This window comes from Gobius niger, assembly GCF_951799975.1.
Source record: "Gobius niger genome assembly, chromosome: 16".
NCBI classification, from domain to species: Eukaryota; Metazoa; Chordata; class Actinopteri; order Gobiiformes; family Gobiidae; genus Gobius; species Gobius niger.
Window position 1 is genome coordinate 24,223,058 of NC_136867.1, and position 20,355 is coordinate 24,243,412.

Consider the following 20,355-nt stretch of genomic DNA (forward strand, 5'->3'; position numbering starts at 1 on the left):
CGGCCTCTTGTATCCGTGATCTTGTCCTTTCAGTCATTACCCAGATCTCATGACCATAGGTGAGGGTAGGAACGTAGATCGATCAGTAAATCGAGAGCTTTGCCGCAGACTCGGCTCCCTCTTCCCCCTCAGAACAAGACCCCGAGATACTTGAACTCCTCCACCGACCTGCAGAGGGCGCCACCTGTACAATCCATGTTAAAGAAAACTAATCCGACTGATATTTATCCATAAATATTACGCTGTCACTTGATTTCGGTCGGTGTTTAGCAAACCTTTTGTAGATGCAGAACCTCAATCTTCTAGTTTCCCGCTTATTGAGTAGAATAGTGCAGCACTATATAATGAATGCGGAGTTGGAGGCTCGGGTAGACATTTGGACACCGTTTGTTTTCTCTTGTTCCCCACCTGCTTCATCTCCTGTTCAGATAAATATTCATTCATAAAAATACAAATACAAGATGTGTAGTAAATGACTTGAACTAACAATGTAAAAAACTATTCTTAAACCACTTTTTTTTTTTAAATCATTTTACCCTGGAATTTAGTGCTAACATCTTACAGTCGGGGTCCCCAGTTGTTAGCATAGACATTTTTGGGACCAGAAAAGTTTGAGAACCCCTGCTTCATGTTGAAACTACAAAAATTATCAAGGCATTACATCAGGGGTCGGCAAGTTTGCTCGGTAGAGGGACGATTTTCTTCATTGTAAAAAGACCAAGGGCCGAACCTGACAATTTTAGCCAAAAGTAAACCTTACAAATGCCAGTGCTGTGCTTAATATATGACCTCATTTGATGTTCTGTTTGGAAATGTTTAAGTAATTGACAATATTTCTCACATTTCTTACAGTACTTAACCCCTTAAGCGACCTTTCTCAAATCTAAAAAGCTTCTTGGGGGGGAAAAAAAAGCATCAAGCACCAATATTATTATGTAAATAAAAGATCAAATTCCTGCAAAAGTAGTGTAAAAATGCAGGGAACACTGTCAGCATTGTAATTCCACTTTAATACCAAAATATTGTATTTTTAATACCACCAACAAAAAATGAGGGGACATTTTGCCATCCAGAAGCAAATTAGACACAACGCAGGTTCAGCCAAACTGGAGCTGGATGTGTTTTAGACCAGAATCTTACTGTTTTATGAGGAAAAATATGTGACCAATGGCTTTATTTTACAATAACTTTATATTTAATGCTTTTTTATGACATTTAAAGGGACTATACAGAGTTTCAAAGTGTTAAAATTATGTATTTTCCTCCCCCTGCATGTTCCAGCCATGTCCTAATGTGTAGAATGAGCTCAGACCTGTTCACCACAACTGCCTCTAAAATCCTGCACTGTCACTCAAAAAGTTGTTAATTCGGGTCTGAAGTGCCGTCATGCACAAGTTTAATGTAGAAGCTGCAGTTACACGTATGACCTGAGGTGGCAGTAGTGAGTATAAAATAGCCAACTTGCATCTAGCCCCTTTAAGTCCTTAATTTTGGCACCGTTCCTTTATTGACTTTTAGTTCCCTAGTCCATTATATTCTTCATATAAATCATGCACGACATTTGGCATTTGAAAACTTTATTTTGTGCTTCAATGGTGAGGTTTGGCCCTTTTTCATTTGGTGATGAAGAAAATCGGCCCTCGGTGACACAAACTTGCCGACCCCATCCTCTACTGGTTCAAGTACCTGTGATTTGTGTCAAGTTAAGCCAAAATCCTCTTGGTGGTTCTATGCTAGAGGGCCGGATTTGCCCCCCGGGTCTGACGTTGCCTACCCCTGCATTACATAGTTGTTAACGCCTTTGACAAAGCATATTGAACTTTTAACTTTTAACATCTGAACCAAAGTGGATTCATTAAAAACAAAATCATCTCACCCTCATGTGTTTGTGTCTTTGACTGAACTCTCAACAAATGGATTTAACGTTATCATTATTTCTCTCTGCAGGTGCGCTACGGTTGCCAGAAAAGCTCAAAAAGCCATCACTAAAACCTGTGGAACGCAAACCACTTGAATCAGTCGTCCAGTATTTAGGTAAGGCCACACTTGAAGATAACGTTTGCAAACCTGAGTCGTAACAGTGTCTCATGAACTACTTTTAATTTAGTCTCATTTTAGTCACAAAAATATCACTACAATTATGACGAGATATTTTAGTCTGTGAAACTACCGCTGCTCCATTGTCTCCTTTTCTTCTGTGTTCAGAAGCACACCCTCGGCCCGTGAAAGAGCCGCCCCGCGGAGGCTGCATCTCCACAGGGAGCCTCACTCCCATCAAGGCGTCCCCCATCCTGAACCACGGCTCCCCCACCATCCTCGGCAAGCGCTCCTACGAACAGCACAACGGACTCGACGGTGAGGGAGCAAACACTTCCACACTGTATTTCAAGGGACACAGAGCGGACGGTTTCCGAGGGGGGAAATATAAGCCTATATTGAAATGAATTGGCTGAAAACTCATTATTTTGTTTTAAAGGAACAGGCCACCGTTTTTCCATACTGAGATATGTTCTTCCCTGAGCTAAGTTGATGCGTACCTGTCTGGTCTTTGTGCCCGTGGAAGAGCTTGGTCGCTTCCAACTTCACTCCCGTTTGGAGCCATAGGAATACATTGGGAGAGGCCAAATGCTAACAACATCTTTGGTTGTTTTGCCTGACTGAGCGCACGCACAAAGACCAGACAGGTACGCATCAACTCGTCTATGCTCAGGTACGAACATATCTCAGTATGGAAAAACGGTGGCCTGTTCCTTTAAGGACCAAGTCAGTCCTCAGGATAACCTCACGTTATCTCGTGCACCTTTGTTCCCCGTCTTTATCTACAATCTGTGCCAAGGTCCGAGTTCGATTCCCACCTGGTGTGCTTGAGAGTGCGAGTGGGACAATGCGGAAGATATTTCCCCATGGGGCAAGTCTGCCTTAAAGCAATGCTAAGTAACTTGTATTACCCCTAGAGGGATTCGAAAAGGATTTATTAAGGTAAACAAGTGTTGGGATGATTGGAGGGTCTTTCATCTCCCCCTGGTGTCTCTGGCCAGAAAACCATGCTTGCAACTTCGCTGCCACCGGGTCGAAGGCGGAATACACACTAATGGAATCACGAAGAAGAAGCTAACAGGCTAATGGGCAAAGCTAACTGCGGGCTAGCGTCACTAGCGACACAAACATGTATCTCCATTGTGTAATTGGATGTACAATATAACTCTCTCCCTTTGTCTTTTCTATCAGTGTAGTATTTACTCTCACGGACAATTAATGAGTAAATAAGGCAACATGCTACGACACCTGCAGTGGCGCTTATGGCCTCTAGGGGCAAGAGTTACTTAGTACTGCTTTAACCCTATGAGTGCAATGTTCACACCACTTTCTGTGATTAAATATGATGCTTTACATTTACAAAAAATGAACAATGTGCCAGTAGCGGAGAGTAGTCGTGGTTGTAAATGCTATACACCCACTTTTAGATTATTAAACTTCTCGATCAGTTTCCTATGGACGGTCTAAAGTAGGCCGGTGAACCTGAATATTTAGCCCCCGTCCCGCCCCGAGGTTTCCAAAGGGCCCTCGGTTTTGGGCCACGTCCCACTTTCCCGTCGTCCCGAGCGAGTGAGGACTTTTTGGAGGCGGCAGACGGAGATGACAGAGTGAGTGTGGGGTGAAAAAAGAAAAACTATAGACGGGAGGCGAGGAAACCGGAGGCCGTGATTGGACGCCGCGTCGTCATGGTAACAGCGGCCATCAGGAAGTGGAGCAGGGGGTCGTTCGAGGCGAGGCTCTCGATTTAAAATGTGTGTTTTATCATTTTTTTAGTGTAATTTATTATATGATGTTGTTGATTTGGCAACAGCAGCGACAAAGGTTTTTAAAAAAGTCGACGTCTGGACTGGGTTGGTTGGGCAATAATGTGATTTTAGTGATTTCAGGATAAAATCTGGAAATAAATGTTTTAGCCTCTAACCCCCCACCTTAACCGAGTGCATTTTTTATGTTTCGGCTCTACCCAAATCTAAAAGCTTCTCGACTGGAGAGCAACAGTGCCTCATTTATAAAATTAAGGCCAACAAAACTGATCCAAGTTGTTGTTTTTTTCATGTTTTTGTTGCTTTTCTGGTGCTTTTTTGTCACTCTTTCGTTGCTTTTTTGTGGCTTTTTCATCACTTTTTCTGTTGCTTTTCTTTCGTGTTTTCGTCACATTTTTGTCACTTTTTTTTGTCCTGTTTTTGTTGCACTTTTGTCACTTTTTTGTCGGGTTTTTTTGCCACTTTTTGGTCGCTTTTTCAACCTTGTTATTGTGACGCTTTTTCCCCAGACGTTTTTAGATTTGGGTAAAGCCAAACTGTGTAAATTTAGCTTTGTTCAGGTGGGAGTTAAGAGGTTAATGTGTGATTTTTTTTATTTGGAAAGGAAGAAGAAATCTAGCAAATTGCTGTTCCTCCTTGTTGCCACCAGGGGGCGATTTCCTGACTGGCTTGATTTGATCTCTCTGTACTGTCTGCAGGTAAACCGAAGATGCTGGCCTCTCAGTGGGACATCGTGGCCAAACGAACGATGGCGGACGAGGTTCATGAACTGGACTGAACGGAAGAGGCGCCGCTGCTGCACTCACCTCCGCTCTGGTACGGTCTTTAAAAACAAAAACAAACAAAAAAAATCTATCTTCCGTTCATCTTCCTTCACAGTTGTCCAGATATCAAAGAGGTTTTTATCACAAAACACTTCATTTTTCCTCCTTGCCACGTAATTTGCTAGAAGCGGGACGTCACCAGCTCGTCTCCATGGAGATGTTGCCGTTTCGCTATGACGACAGGTTACAAAACATTAGGTTTTTAGGAAAGTTGCCTTTATTTGACACTTTCTTCAATTTAGACAAGCTCAATATTGCACAAAATACAATATATATACACAATGTGGTCCATTCTATCAAATCGTTAAAACAAATTCTGTATTGATTGTATTTAAATCCTGTTATTATGCTGTAAAATTGACAAAGTGAGTTAATGACAGTTTCCTCAATTCAAAAGGGCTTAACCTTTGAATCCTCACTTTAACCGAGCACATTTTCTTCAATTCGGCTTTACCCAAATCTAAAAGCCTCCTGACTGGAGAGCTTACAGCAGGGGTGGGCAACGTCAGGCCCGGGGGCCAAATCCGGCCCTCCAGCACAGAACCTCTGGCCCCCAAGATGATTTTGAGAAATGTCATTATGCAAATTAGAGATCAAATACCTGTTAAAGTATTCTAAAAATGCAAGAAATGGTGTCCTTTTATAGTGTATTTTTAAACGTCCCGTCATATTTAATGTATAACAGGGATTCTCAACTGGTGGGTCAGGACTCAAAAGTGGGTCACGAATAGGGCTGCAACTAATGATTATTTTGTAATCGATTAATCTATCGATTATTTTTATGATTAATCGAGTAATCGCTTGGCTGTGAATGGTGTAGGGAAATTGTATTTTTTTTTTTTAAATTCTCTCATACAGTAGCTTAAGTGGCACTGCTTGAAGATGTGTTGATGGAGTAAACTAACGAGACATGTTTGTTGGAGGCTTTATTCATGAAATTTACAATGGAAAACATTTACACAGAACCTAACTATATAAACAAAGTAGGTTTTCATCCAAAATACTACATTTTTATGTCATTTTTGCTCCATTTGAGTCTGTGTGAACCAGAAAACGATTAATCGATTACTAAAATAGTTGTTGACTATTTAAATAATCGATTAGTCGTCGATTAATCGATTAGTCGTTTCAGCCCTAGTCACGAACCTATTGGGAACTTTTTTTCAATATTTTCCATCTGAAACTACACAGAAACACACTGGGGTCTGTTCAAATTAATGTTGTTGGCTTGTTTTTATCATAATTTCAGTCTTAAAAGCAAATCTACGTCTTGAACATGAATGGTAAATACAATACTTTATACAATATGTGATAAATTGCAGTTTTATTTGAGTCGCAGCTTGTCATTAAGGTAATGGCGTCTCGGAGCTGGACCACTTTAGAACCACTGAACTTTGGCATTTGCAGAAAATGGTTCTTTACTTTAGGCTACACTGGTGAGGTTCGGCCCTCGGCGTTTTGGCGATGATGAAAATCGGCCCTTCATGACGCAAACTTGCCTCCCCCTGGCTAACCGCCTTTAGACCAGTGTGACCCCTCATTTAAAAGCTACAAAACCGAGCGAAGATTTTTCCTTGTGTTTTTTGTCATATTTTTGTATGCTTTTTTGTCACGATTTTGTTTCGTTGCTGATACATCCTTTTCCACAAAAAATAAACTGTGAGTTGATGTGTCCGTTATCAAGAACAGCCATTTTCCTTCTGACACTGGCTTGGAATATTTTATCCTCAGAACGAGAAATGATCCCAGTTCCCACATACAAACCAATGGAATTTTCAACTCTTGATTCCCGGCAAAAGTTCCTGGATGTTGCTCCCATTTATGCTTTTCTTGTTTATGTCTTTTTCTCGTTTATGTCTCGGTTAAGGTGGAGTTAAGAGGTTCATTTCAGTGTCATTTGTATCAATAACTTACTCCGTCTCCTGTGATCTGTTGCAGAATTCGTGAGTTCGTCCAAACGCCACAGCCGAGGACGGATGTTTGACCCCCTTCAAAGAAACATCTCTCTTTGTCCTCGCTTCTTTGTTTTTGAGACCGACGTTTCTCAAAAGACTGTGGCTGGACCCGCGCCCCGCTGTACAGGACTAATCTTTACCATTATTACCATCTATGTAATTAATGTTATTATAATTTTCTACTATAACTTTGCCTATTGTTTGTCGACCGATGGAACTGCCCAGGTTTCATGAAACGCTTGCTTAAAAATCCATTTGTGGCTGGACGGACAGTAGACAGAAAAAAAGAAGAAAAAAAAGAAAAGCCAGTCGCATCTAATTATGTGTTTTATTACAATTTATTTTAACTTCATGATATAAAAAAATAAATAAAAGATGAGAAGCGCTTTTATTTCCGCTACATAGGTTTGCTTCTCTTTTGGTTTGATGAAATAAAATAAAAAAAAGAGTTTGGACAGTTCGGTTTGGGAGTTGGCCGCGATCTTGGGCCCGAATGGTTTAACTTATTCAAGGAAGAAGTGCTGTTTTTCTACCTTTTTCACAAGTAATGCATCTAAGCTTCAGTAATGCAATTAAAAAAAAGAGGATTGGTTTTCACGCGTCTTTGTAGTTCTTTCAGTTTTGTACCGAGCTGCAATAAGCCCAATACTGTACATTGTTTTATGTCCAAGTGCTTACAAGTTGGAACAGGTGTGAATGAGCCAGGACTGTAGAAATATTTGCGGGAGGGGAATCGAAGTCAAGTTCAGTACTAAACGCAAAAATATTTTATTAATCCAGACGAACCCGGCGTTTTAGGGGCCATTTTCCGAACTAGAGTTACACAAATATATTACTTAATTCAATAACTAAGGGATACAACGTATTACTTAAACAAAATATGGGTATATATGAGTCAATACATTTCAAGTAACATGAGCTACGAGAGCATTTAATGCAGTACTAAGTAACTCTTGCCCCTAGAGGCCATAAGCGCAACTGCAGGAGTCGTAGAATGTTGCCTTTTTTTACTCATTAATTGTCCGTGAGAGTAAATACTACGCTGAAAGAAAAGGCGAAGGGAGAGAGGGATATTGTGCATCCAATTACACAATGGAGATCATTTTTTTCACTCAAACGCTGCTGTAAATACTGTTTTAGTGGCGCTAGCCCGCAGTTAGCTTTGCCCGTTAGCCTGTTAGCTTCTTCTTCGTGATATCCATTGTGTATTTGTGGCTCCGACCCGGAGGCAGCGGGGTGGTTTTCTGTCCAGAGACACCAGGGGGAGATGAAAGACCCTCCAGTCATCCCATTAACACTTGTATTACCCCCAGAGGGACTACGAAAAGGATTTATTAAGGTAAACAAATTACTTAGTACTGCTTTAAGTGTATGAATGAAAAAATGCCAAAATCCCCCCAGCCAAATCAAGTTGGAGGTTGGTGTATAAGATCTGCAGTCTGTAGTTAATGTCCTCAAAACAAAAAAGAATGGAGGAAAGCCAAGGAAAAGTAAATATCTGACTGCACTTTTGCTCAGGGCATAATTACTATTTTCATTTTATATATTTTGCTAAAAGTAACTCAAAAGTTACTCAAAGTAGTGTTTCTCGGCTATATTTTTGAAACCGTAGTATGTACTACAAACATGACCTAAACTTCGTAACGTTCATTGTGTCTACTTGTGTTCTAGTATCACTTTTTAGGTTCGTTTTGCCAGACACTAAGGTTAAAGATCTTTTACCTTTACATGTTTCAGCCGCCATCTGCAGGCCGTCATCAGAAGTAATATATAATAATAATAATATTATAAAATAGAATATTAATAATAAATAATAATATAGTATACTTCTGATGACGGCCTGCAGATGGCAGCTGAAACATGTAAAGGTAAAAGATCTTTAACCTCAGTGTCTGGCAAAACGAACCTAAAAAGTGATACAAACATGACCTTTTTAAGCTGTAAATGATGTACAATACCATTTTTAAGTAACTTGCCTAACGCGGATGACTTTTACTCCATTCCTCTTTACTCCCCCATGAGCCACAGGTGATAAAACACGGCAGAGTTCACCTCTATTCAGTCTGTGTTTTTGGACTGACAGTAAAAGTCGAGTCACTGACTTTAGTCCTGTTACGTCTGAAGAATAAACTCATCTCCTCGTCTCTTCTGTAGATCCTTAATCCTTGAATCAGTTTCCTTGTTCCATCTTGTTTTATTGTCTGTTAGCGTCACAGCGCCTCGCACAGGCCTGGCAGATGAATTGTGCCGTCGTCACAGACCTGGGTCAACCCATGTGGACGCGCACATTTACTGAGGTGGCTCCATGTTTACAAAGAAAGTTTCTAAAATTACAAGCATTTTGGCCTTTTTGTGGATATAGTCTAAAAGCCCCTCAATTGATCATATTGGGTCATGCTGTAAGACAATACCATCTCTATTGTCATGATTCCATAATAAGTAAATCGCTAATCGCAACACATTCGCTCATGCTTACGGGGCTAATGTATATATAAATACACTCACAGGAGGCTCCGCACCTGCTAAAACATCATTATTGTTAGACTTGCCTTTGCAGCTTTTCTATGTTGCCTTTATAGAAGTCTGACTCAAGTCTAAAGGCGAAATGGAAGCACAGACTTTCCTAACAGCTGCGCATGTGACGCTCTTAGACGTTCCAACATGACAACGATCCGAAGCTCAAGGCCAGGTCGACCTCTCACTGGCTCCAGCAAAATAAAGTGAAGGTTCTGGAGTGTCCATCTCAGTCTCCTGACCTCAGTATCATTGAGCCACTCTGGGGGAGATCTCAAACATGCAGCTCATGCAATACAGCCCAGGAATTTACAGGAACTGGAGGCTTTTTGCCAAGAAGAATGGGCCGCTTTACCGTCCGAGGAAATCAAGAACCTCATCCACAACTACCACAAAAGACGAGCTGTCCTTGATGTTAAAGGGGGCAAAACACAGTATTAAAGGAACAGGCCACCATTTTTACATACTGAAGTATGTTCTTACCTGAGCTTAGACGAGTTCATGTGTACCTGTCTGGTCTTTGTGTGTGCCCTCAGTCACACAAAACGACCAAAGATGTTGTTCGCATTTGGAAGAAGAAGCGACCAAGCTCTTCCACGGACAGACCAGACAGGTACGTATCAACTCGTCAAGCTCAGGTAAGAACATATCTCAGTATGGAAAAACGGTGGCCTGTTCCTTTAAGAACTGGGGTATGTAAACTTTTGATCAGGGTCATTTTGGTACTTTTTTATTATTATGATTTAGAAAGAGTAAACTCGATTGTTTCACCATAAATGGCTTCGTACCAACACATTAAATATGAGTTGTCATTCGTATTAGCCGAAAAATGGCCTAAAAAAATCTCTAATTCTGTCCGGGTATGTAAACTTTTGAGCACAACTGTACTTAGTAATTTTTTACTTTGATACATTTATGGAGCCACAGTTCTGGACTGGGGCGGCGAGGCGAGGCCTGACTACAGCACACGTAAGGAGGGGCTTTAAGGAATAAAGGTTTGGAACCACTGCACTAAAGAGTAAGTTCTCTTCTGATATTGATCTAGTATTAAAAACATAATAGTGATTAAGTTAAGTTGGCTGTTTGCTAAATCTACTACAGGAGCCAAGTGGACCCCTGACTTCTGTGGCTCCATCTCCCCCGCTTCAAATACAGCAAAGTAACAAATTACTCATCACGATTCTCTTGTGTCCCGTGTGCTATCAGCGCTGGCAAAACAATAAAACACCCACCGCTTCCTGTTGCACTTAGAAAGTAAACATGCTGGATGTTTCAGCTGCAACTTTGTCCAGAAAACTCTTGGCAAACGAGTGTTGGTCCAATACCACTTTTCCCGATCCGATACTTGGGTTCTGAGGAGCCTTTAAAAATACAGTATGTCAAAACCTTCAACAGATTAAACTGTGACTTGTGTTACTTTATTCCACGTAGGCATATAAAATGACACAAATGTGATTATTTGGGTTTGTGTTTGGGTCATAGATATGATATACAAGAGATTGATGATTATCTAGTCAGCCCCATTCATTGTAATGGTCTTGAGTGGTCTGTGAAATTAACATGGCTGCTCAAGAGTTATGGTTTAGTTATGATTGAGCTATGATAGAATTATGATAGAATTATGATAGAGCTATGATAGAGCTATGATAGAGCTATGATAGAGCTATGATAGAGCTATGATAGAGCTATGATAGAGCTATGATAGAATTATGATAGAGCTATGATAGAGTTATGATAGAGCTATGATAGAGCTATGATAGAGCTATGATAGAGCTATGATAGAATTATGATAGAGCTATGATAGAGCTATGATAGAGCTATGATAGAATTATGATATAGAGCTATGATAGAGCTATGATAGAATTATGATAGAGCTATGATGGAGTTATGATAGAGTTATGATAGAGTTATGATAGAGCTATGATAGAGCTATGATAGAGCTATGATAGAATTATGATAGAGCTATGATAGAGCTATGATAGAGTCATGATAGAGTTATGATAGAGCTATGATAGAGTTATGATAGAGTCATGATAGAGTTATGATAGAGTTATGATAGAGCTATGATAGAGCTATGATAGAGCTATGATAGAATTATGATAGAGCTATGATAGAGCTATGATAGAGTCATGATAGAGTTATGATAGAGCTATGATAGAGTTATGATAGAGTCATGATAGAGCTATGATAGAGCTATGATAGAGCTATGATAGAGCTATGATAGAGTTATGATAGAGTCATGATAGAGCTATGATAGAGCTATGATAGAGCTATGATAGAGCTATGATAGAGCTATGATAGAGTTATGATAGAGCTATGATAGAGTTATGATAGAGCTATGATAGAGCTATGATAGAGCTATGATAGAGCTATGATAGAATTATGATATAGAGCTATGATAGAGCTATGATAGAATTATGATAGAGCTATGATGGAGTTATGATAGAGTTATGATAGAGTTATGATAGAGTTATGATAGAGTTATGATAGAGCTATGATAGAGCTATGATAGAGCTATGATAGAATTATGATAGAGCTATGATAGAGCTATGATAGAGTTATGATAGTTATGATAGAGTTATGATAGAGCTATGATAGAGCTATGATAGAGTTATGATAGAGCTATGATAGAGTTATGATAGAGTCATGATAGAGCTATGATAGAGCTATGATAGAGCTATGATAGAGTTATGATAGAGCTATGATAGAGCTATGATAGAGCTATGATAGAGCTATGATAGAGTTATGATAGAGCTATGATAGAGCTATGATAGAGCTATGATAGAGTTATGATAGAGCTATGATAGAGCTATGATAGAGTTATGATAGAGCTATGATAGAGTTATGATAGAGCTATGATAGAGCTATGATAGAGTTATGATAGAGTTCACCCCTCCCACCTGATAGTGGAGCTCAATTGTGGAGATCCAGAACCTTGTACGAAACGCAATGGGTCTGGTAAAACCAGGCTAGCTCCCCGCCAAAGAGAAGCGTGTTCCTCGCCAGGTGCACACCAATACCGATACCAGGAAAGTCTATCGGTATCGAAAGAGGCGGATCGAGTATTACCTTGACTTACAAGTTAGCAGGTGCTATTTTCAGCGTGTTTTTCAGCGCTGCAAGGAGGGGAAAAAAACAAAAACTAATGCACCCCCTTAGCTTCAATGGCTGCAGATTCGGAGAATGTCTGATAGCAACGGTTGCTATGAGGTAGGATTGGACAATGACTGTTTTGGGCCGGGGTTTTGCGAAAGCTTTAATAACGGTACAAAAACCTCTGTTTGCTACTCACACAAAGCGCTCTTTCCGTTACTGTTTTTTACAATCGGACTTTGCTTTCAGACGAGCCTCTGCTTCTCCAAAGATTTGCATGAACTTCACTTTCAAATGAAGGATTCACAATTGACTTGTTGCATCTCAACCACACAGTCTACACATCCTATTTACCTCATCATGTTCTCACAATAACATAGCTCAGTTATTCTCCACCTGACGGCCAGGACACTCACGCAGTCTCAAAATCGCAAACATTGTGCTGCAGTTTTGAGGTCTGACCCTTAATGTCAGAACTCTGATTGAAAGTGAAGTCGATGCAAATCTTTGGAGAAGCGCAGCCTCTTCTAAGGATGTGAGAGTAAAGTCCAGTTGCAAATAAAGTTCATTTGCATTTGGAAAAACACCGGGAGAAACTAGAGTAATGTTGTGTAGTTTTTGTTTGCTGTTTATTCCTTGTTGAGACCAAGTATTTTCATTCCTGATCTGAAATCTGTGGTCGAATCTATTATTGCAATTACAGGGCAAAGGCTCAGGAAACCAAACCAAGTCACGACAGCATCATAAATGACAAGGCCCAGGTTTGTATTTTTGACATTTATTGACCTTTTCCAACAGACCTAAACCCGGACACGGTCTCAACTTGTTTAAGCTGTACGAGGGTCAAAAATACAGCCGTTTGTCATGTGACTTCCTGGACAAGCCTTGGTTAAATATTAGCTCCTTTTACAACAGTCAGCAGCGAAAACCTCATCAAGGCGCTCCATCCTGAGCTTTTCTCACTTACAGACTTGTTCACCGTCGAAAGAGTAAACAAATGTACAGACCGACTTACTTCAAAATATAATACTCAAGACGTAGAAAACGACAAACGACACAGGCAGCCACTCTCTCACACAGGCGTCGGGTGAAGGACAGAGTCTGAGTCACTGTCACCCCGACACTGAGGTTGACAACTTCAGAAAGTACTTAAAGTGGTCCAAGATCTGTGACGTGGTGTGAAATGGAGGGACTGAACTTGAGAGAAATAAAAATGTTGATAAAGACGCCATGAAAACAACTAAATGTACTGTTTTTAGTCCAAAAATACATGAGGATCGCAGAGGTGGGTAGTACTAGTTACATTTACTCAAGAGCTTTTTGAAGAAACTGTTCTTACCGGTGTAAGAGTAGTTGTATCATTCAGTTCTTTTCATTTCTAGTGCAAAAAGGGTGACACAACGTTCATCCATCCATCCATTTTCTCCCCCTTTATCCAGGGCAGAATCGCGGGGGCAGCAGTCTCAGCAAAGATGTCCAGACTTCCCGATCCACACACACTTCCTCCAGCTGTTCTGGGGGGACCCCGAGGCGACACCAGGCCAGCTCGGAGACATAGTCCCACCAGCGTGTCCTTGGTCTTCCCCAAGGCCTTGTCCCACTAGGACATGCCTGGAGCAACTCCTGAGGGAGGCGACCAGGAGGCATCCGGAACAGATGCCCGAGCCACCTCAGCTGCTCCTTTCGACGTGAAGGAACAGCGACTCTACTCTGAGCTCCTCCCGGGTGACTGAGCTCCTCACCCGATCTCAAAGGGTTAGGGTTAACCCTAAATCCAAAACGTTTTGTTTTGGGTGCAAAACCTCCCACAAAAGAACAACAGAAAAGCTACAAAAACGCAAGTGTGGAAAATGTGAGGAAAAAGCTCCGCCTGGATGAGTTTTGTTGGTCTGAGCTTTCAAATGAGGCGCTACACTGGCGGTAACCTTTTAGATTTGAGTAAAGCTGGTGCAAAGATCAGAGGGGAAATGCTGGGGCTAAGGAAGGTTTTCATTTTTTTCCGATAACAGTACTTTAATGATATTTGGTTATCGATACCGATACCTGAATAGTATTGTTTCCGATACTAAAATATTTGTAGATCTATCTAGAACCAGAAAACAGAACAATAATATTTTATATTTTATTTTTAAAAAGAGCAAAAATTAGGGGGGGAAATGGGAAAAAGAGAAAAAATTGTGGCAAAAATAAGAAAACAAAAACGTTCAAAAAATGGGGAAACGGGGCAAAAATAATAATAATTAGGGACAGAATGGAAAATGAAATAAAATAACTACTCCTCGCATACTTCGCCCCGGCCCACAAACGGTTAAGCGGTGGCTGACGCTGCGTCCGCGCTCTGAGCATGTGCCGCTGCCTCTCCAGTCCCTCACACACCGCTCACACCGCCGCTCTATGGCACCACTGCGGACAATCTCTCCCCCCCGCATGAACGCCTGTCCTCTCCCTCGGCTCCGTCCACGACTTCTGCCTCACCCGGCGGACGCACACGCACCGAGACGAGCCTCGAAATCACGCCGGGGGGGATGCGAGTGGGGCCCGGCTTGCGCTGCTGACAGGACACCGCCGGAACCGTGCGACACTGGAAGAGGTAACGCACACGATATCAACATTATCGCCGCGAAGTGTCAGCGGCGTTTGGCCACGATCTACCGCGGGCTGCTCCAAAAGTGCAACCGCGTCATTTTGTGTCATTTTGTGTCATTTTGCGCGCGTTTTTTGCCTTGTTTGGTGGATTGGGTTTAGTTCAGAGTTCAAACTAGTCGTATTTACACATCCTCACAACGCGTCAGCCTGTGCACTTTGCAGCTTTTCCATCGAATTGTCAAGAATAAACCCTGTTAACTCACAACTAAAACATTTTACGCGTGAAGTATTGCTCCTGATGAAGTCTTGAAACAACTCCACCGCTTCAGGAAATTGATGCACTTGGAAATCCAGCCTTCCCCCCTCTCCCCGTCCACAGTTGGGACGCTATACACCTGTTAAAAAAAAAAGCTAAAAACCCCGCATCCCTCTTTGAAACGGGACACTAGTTAAGCGTGCCACGTGCCCCACCTCTCCCGCGGATTTAAAGTGGATTTTCCATCTTTGACCTGCGCGTGTGTATTTGTGTGTGTGTGTGTTTTTTTGGCACTTTTTTTTTTTTTTTTTTGGCGCAGATTTGGTACCGCTGCAGTGCGCGGACGGAGAGAGGGGCTGCGTGATGCTGCAGACTCTGGGCATGCGCAGTGGTGGCACGGACAGATAACACGACTTTGGCTCGGTAATTATAGCAAGCCTGTTCGTCTTTGTGCCCGGGCCAACGTTCTGTGGCTTCACTCAGTTGGATGTGATTGTTGTGAGGGGGTTTTGAAGTTGTCTATACTCTTAAGCATCGGACCCCGTGTTGACTTTGCGTTACAGCGCGAGGACAGACACAGGACGAGCTGCTCTTGACACTTTTACACGGGGTCTGCTGCAGTGGCTCCTCAAGTGGAGGTCGCAGGCTGCAGGGGGGGGTCCCAGGATAATTTCAATATCTAAATTAGAAATATATATTGATGTAAGCCTATTTAATGTCATTCTTTATGCAGCAAAGTATTTATTTGTGAGTTGAGGACAAATAACGTGAACCATGCAAAAATACATAACTCCGATTTTAAAGTATCGACTTATCGTTCAATACATAACAGATAAACTAGACATTTTCGGGCGCAATATTTATCGTCCAAATATTTCTAGTGTGATAATGTTTCCTGAGGTGACTTGTCTCTCATTGTATTTCATGCTTATTGTGGGATATTTTAAGATTAAAGGGGCTAGATGCAAGTTAGCCATTTTATGCTCACTACTGCCACCTCAGGTCATACGTGTAACTGCAGCTTCTGTATTAAAGGAATAGGCCACCGTTTTTACATACTAAAATATGTTCTTACCTCACTTTAGACGTGTTAATATATCCCCGTCTGGTCTTTGTCCGTGCGCTCTGCCAGGCAAACGGAGCACATACGCAGCCTCTCCCACATGTCACATAGCTCCGAAAAAGCTCACGATAGAAGCTACCAAGCTCTTCCACGTGTTCCCTATTTAAATAAAGTTACGTGAAGTGTTTTCATGCGAAGTATATTTACACAGAAATGTAACATGTCGATTTTATAAGCAAATAAAAAGGGGGACTATATTGTGAGGCGTAATGATACGAGGAGTAAAATGTCCGCGCAGTAACTCCTAAAGACTTGCCCCGCTCACTTCCGTCAATAACCTTTAGGAGTTACTGCGCGGACGTTTTACTCCTCGTATCATTACGCCTCACAATATAGTCCCCCTTTTTATTTGCTTATAAAATCGACATGTTACATTTCTGTGTAAATATACTTCGCATGAAAACACTTCACGTAACTTTATTTAAATAGGGAACACGTGGAAGAGCTTGGTAGCTTCTATCGTGAGCTTTTTCGGAGCTATGTGACATGTGGGAGAGGCTGCGTATGTGCTCCGTTTGCGTGACAGAGCGCACGGACAAAGACCAGACGGGGATATATTAACACGTCTAAAGTGAGGTAAGAACATATTTTAGTATGTAAAAACGGTGGCCTATTCCTTTAAGCTCGTGCATGACGGCACTTTGGACCCGAATTAACACCTTTTTGACAGTGCAGGATTTTAGAGGCAGTTGTGGTGAACAGGTCTGAGCTCATTCTACACATTAGGACATGGTTGGAACATGTAGGGGAGGAAAATACATAATTGTAACATTTTGTATGTATAGTCCCTTTAACCACGAACAAGTGAAGTATGTGAAGAACTATTCATCATGCGAGGAGCTTTAAGTTAAGTTAAGTAGTTCTAAAGTTAATCACACTTAACTTCATGATGAATTAAGTGTTTATTCACTAATTATTCAGGCTCAATGAGGTGTAGTTATTGTAAAGAGTTACCTGAATTAATTAATCCCATGTTGTTTGTATGACCTTTTTGGGGTTCATGGAAAAGTTTGGGAGATCAAAACAGAAATTGGGCTTTGTCAGATAAAAAACAGGTCTAAAACTAAACTAAACCATGACTAAAGACTAAACAAAATTTTAAAAAAATCACACACAAAATTGTCTTTATAAGTTTGAGAAGTGCTGATTTACACCACAAGCAGCAACAAATATATATAAAGAGAGAGTTTGACATTACTCCCTATAATGAGTGTACTATATCAGTGTGTACTTGTTGCTAGTTGTTCTGTTTGTACCTAAATACAGTATTTTAGTAAAAACATTGCAGGTGGTTTTAAATAGTGAGAGTCCAGTTCTGTAAAGGAGCCACAATGAACTTTGGACTAAACCGTGTTGTATCTGCTGGTGCTGTTTGTTTAAAGATGTTTTTGGCCCTATGTACTGTGTATTTGTTCGGGACAGATACAACAAACACAGATTTATCTCCTCAAAGTAATTCATTCGCCTCTCAGTGATATAAAGGATCCAAAGGCACGTCACATCACGCGGCTGCATTATTAATGTTATTACTTCCAAATCAGTTCCTTTTTAGACGTTTTAATTATGGATGAGTCCGTGCCATTATGTCCCGGTGTCCAATATTGACAGAGGGTCATATTTAATTGAAATAGCAGGCAGATGCAGGGCGCCTGGTGGTGGTATTTGTTAACCGCGGGTCAAAGCCTGCTGTTATTGTGTTTGTCTAAATCCAAACCTGTTCATCGGCTCCGCCCAGTTACGATACGACTGTATAAAAGAGCTCGGGAACTGTGTCGACAAAAGACATTTCTGGGATTTGTGTTTTTATGTTGTTTTGAGTTAATGTGAGTCAATGTTCAGAGCTAGTCCCCACAAACAGCAGATTTCTGTGGTGATTTCAGTTTATAGCATTGGATTCCAAACTCTTATACTGTAACTGGGTGGAGAGAGCCTCTTTATCGTTTCCATAGAGCTGGGTACTGTTTAATTTTTTCAATACCGATACTTAAATGATACTATTTTTCTATCCGATAACTATGCGGAAATACTTGTCGTCTATAACCAGAAAGCAGAACAATAATGTGTGGAAGATTGCGCTTTACAAGCCTGTATTACCGCTGTTATCATTATTCATTCACGCCATACTCCGTGGTGCTAAGCAACTGTTCTAGCCACAGCTGCCCTGGGGTAGACTGACAGAAGCGAGGCTATCAGTCTGTGCCATTGACCCCTCCGACCCCCATCAACCACTCACTACATTCACCCAGGCTTCCTGGTGTTACCAAGCCTGATAAACAACACCCACTTCTTTTCTGCGCGAAAGAAAGTGGGTCTGGCCATCCACAGTAAACAAGTTGCTGATTGGTTCGGCTAAAGCCTGGCCGATCCAATCACGACCATCACAGAGAAATGAGAAGGTGACGTCACTCGCTGCACCACTATGTTGTTAGTTCAGTTAACATTAACATTAGCCAAAGCTAATCATGGATGAAGTCGTCGAGGATTTTGCCTCCGCGCTCTCGTGAGTTTATATTCAGTTCATATTTTATGAGTTGGACACAGCTGTCGTCACGTCCGCTAATCGCTAAAGGTTTAATTAATCTGTTCAGCAGGTAATACTATGGCAGGGCCAGGCAAGGTGTTACCAAATGGTCTCCCATCCAAGTACCGACAAGGCCTTCCCTTAGCAGGGCCGGCCCGAGCCTATTAGGCACCCTGGGCAGGATTGAACTTTAGCACCCATTCATATTTCTGTGTGTTTCTCTGGCGCACAAAGCCTTTATCTGAATTATCTTGACTCACATAACATTGTTTTTGCTTTTTATTCCAAATTTGGACAGACTTTGCATATTGAAAAGACTAGTTTTATATTATTTTATTATGATTTCATTGTTACATTATATTATGTTAATTATGTTATTGTGTTCATTAATAAAAAATCATAGCATGTGCTTCATGAACTGTATTGGAGGAGAAACCTTTACTTCTGAAGTCTATTTACGAATATTCACCGCGATCTTACACGACTCTCCGAAGGCGTAGAAGGACCAGGGCGGGCTCGTTTGAAAGTTTGGAATATCTAGTTTCCAACACAAAAGACCACAAGTCTCCATCTAGTTCTGTTCCAAACCTATGTCTGAAAATGTGCAATGTTGTCGATGGGGTTCAAAAATGAAAGTGGAATTCGGCTCCTCCAGCAGATGGCGCCCAAGGCGGCCGCTTGGGTCGTCTATGCCTAAGGCTGGCCCTGCTCCTTAGCTTCGGAAATCTGACGGGATAGGGCAGAGCAAAGGCGGTTTGGCCAGGTGGAAAAATGGGAATCATTTTGGGGGAAAATGGGGGGGAAATTGGGAGAAATTGAATACTGGGTTCATACTCTTTATACCTCTTGTTTAGTCCTGGTTTGGCCCTGGTTTAGTCCTGGTTTAGTCCTGGTTTGGTGGTGGTTTGGTCGTCGTCTTGGCTCAGTCTGGGTTTAGACATGTTTTAGTCCTGGTGCAGATTTGTGTCTGTAATGTTTTTGTCCACACTTGATGAAGTCTTTGTTTTCCAATTCAAATTTAGACCTAGTTTTGCTGTGGTTTAGTCTTAGTTTAGGCTGATCTGGTCCTGTTTTATCGGTTAAGGCGGGGGTTAAGAGGTTTAAAATAATTACATATGACTTCATGTGTAATCCCTATAGTGTGCCCTGGTTTAGTTTTCGTTTATTTCAGTCTAAACCCTTGAAAACGCAGCACTTTGAACCCGCTGACTGCATCATCTGAAGGTCGATCACATTAACGATGGATGTGACCCATTGATACAGGGCCGGGATCTGGATTACACTCCGCACTGACCCTCCATTAAAGCCCGGTCCGGCTGCGAATCCGCTTCAAGATCTCTGTAATCCAGGCCAGGACCCGGGACTTAACCATAACCAGGGTCTCGAGGTCCGCCATCATCAACCCACGATGGGGGCGGGACGTGAAACGAAGAGGAGGAGGAGGAGGAGGGGCAAATGTAATAAAGCGATGCCTTCACAGTCCCTGAACACGCTTCTTTAGTTCATACATGTTTTCTCTGCGGGACATTAACCTCTTTACCCAAGCCTGAACTGAGGACAATACCTTTTCGATACCTATACTAGAATATGTGTCAAATACTGTAGAACCATCAATCAAATCAATAATGTTCATGTATTCCTTTTCCTTCCATTTAATGTCTTTTGCCGACAAAAGGGCAGAAA

At 41.5% G+C, this 20,355-nt stretch overlaps 2 protein-coding genes across 2 annotated transcripts in view; both read left to right on the forward strand.

Moving 5' to 3' along the window:
* The window catches only part of mta1 (metastasis associated 1), a 101,589-nt gene extending 94,706 nt beyond the window's left edge, over positions 1–6,883 (forward strand). The window contains exons 15-18 of the mRNA XM_079573490.1: positions 1,948–2,034; positions 2,206–2,355; positions 4,499–4,616; positions 6,563–6,883. Of these exons, the coding sequence (XP_079429616.1) occupies positions 1,948–2,034; positions 2,206–2,355; positions 4,499–4,578 (317 nt within the window). The 3' untranslated portion in view covers positions 4,579–4,616; positions 6,563–6,883. The remainder of the gene's footprint in view (positions 1–1,947; positions 2,035–2,205; positions 2,356–4,498; positions 4,617–6,562) is intronic.
* A 7,696-nt stretch (positions 6,884–14,579) lies between these two features.
* The window catches only part of tmem229b (transmembrane protein 229B), a 35,910-nt gene continuing 30,134 nt past the window's right edge, over positions 14,580–20,355 (forward strand). The window contains exon 1 of the mRNA XM_079573597.1: positions 14,580–14,776. The gene's annotated coding sequence lies outside the window, so the exon portion shown is untranslated. The remainder of the gene's footprint in view (positions 14,777–20,355) is intronic.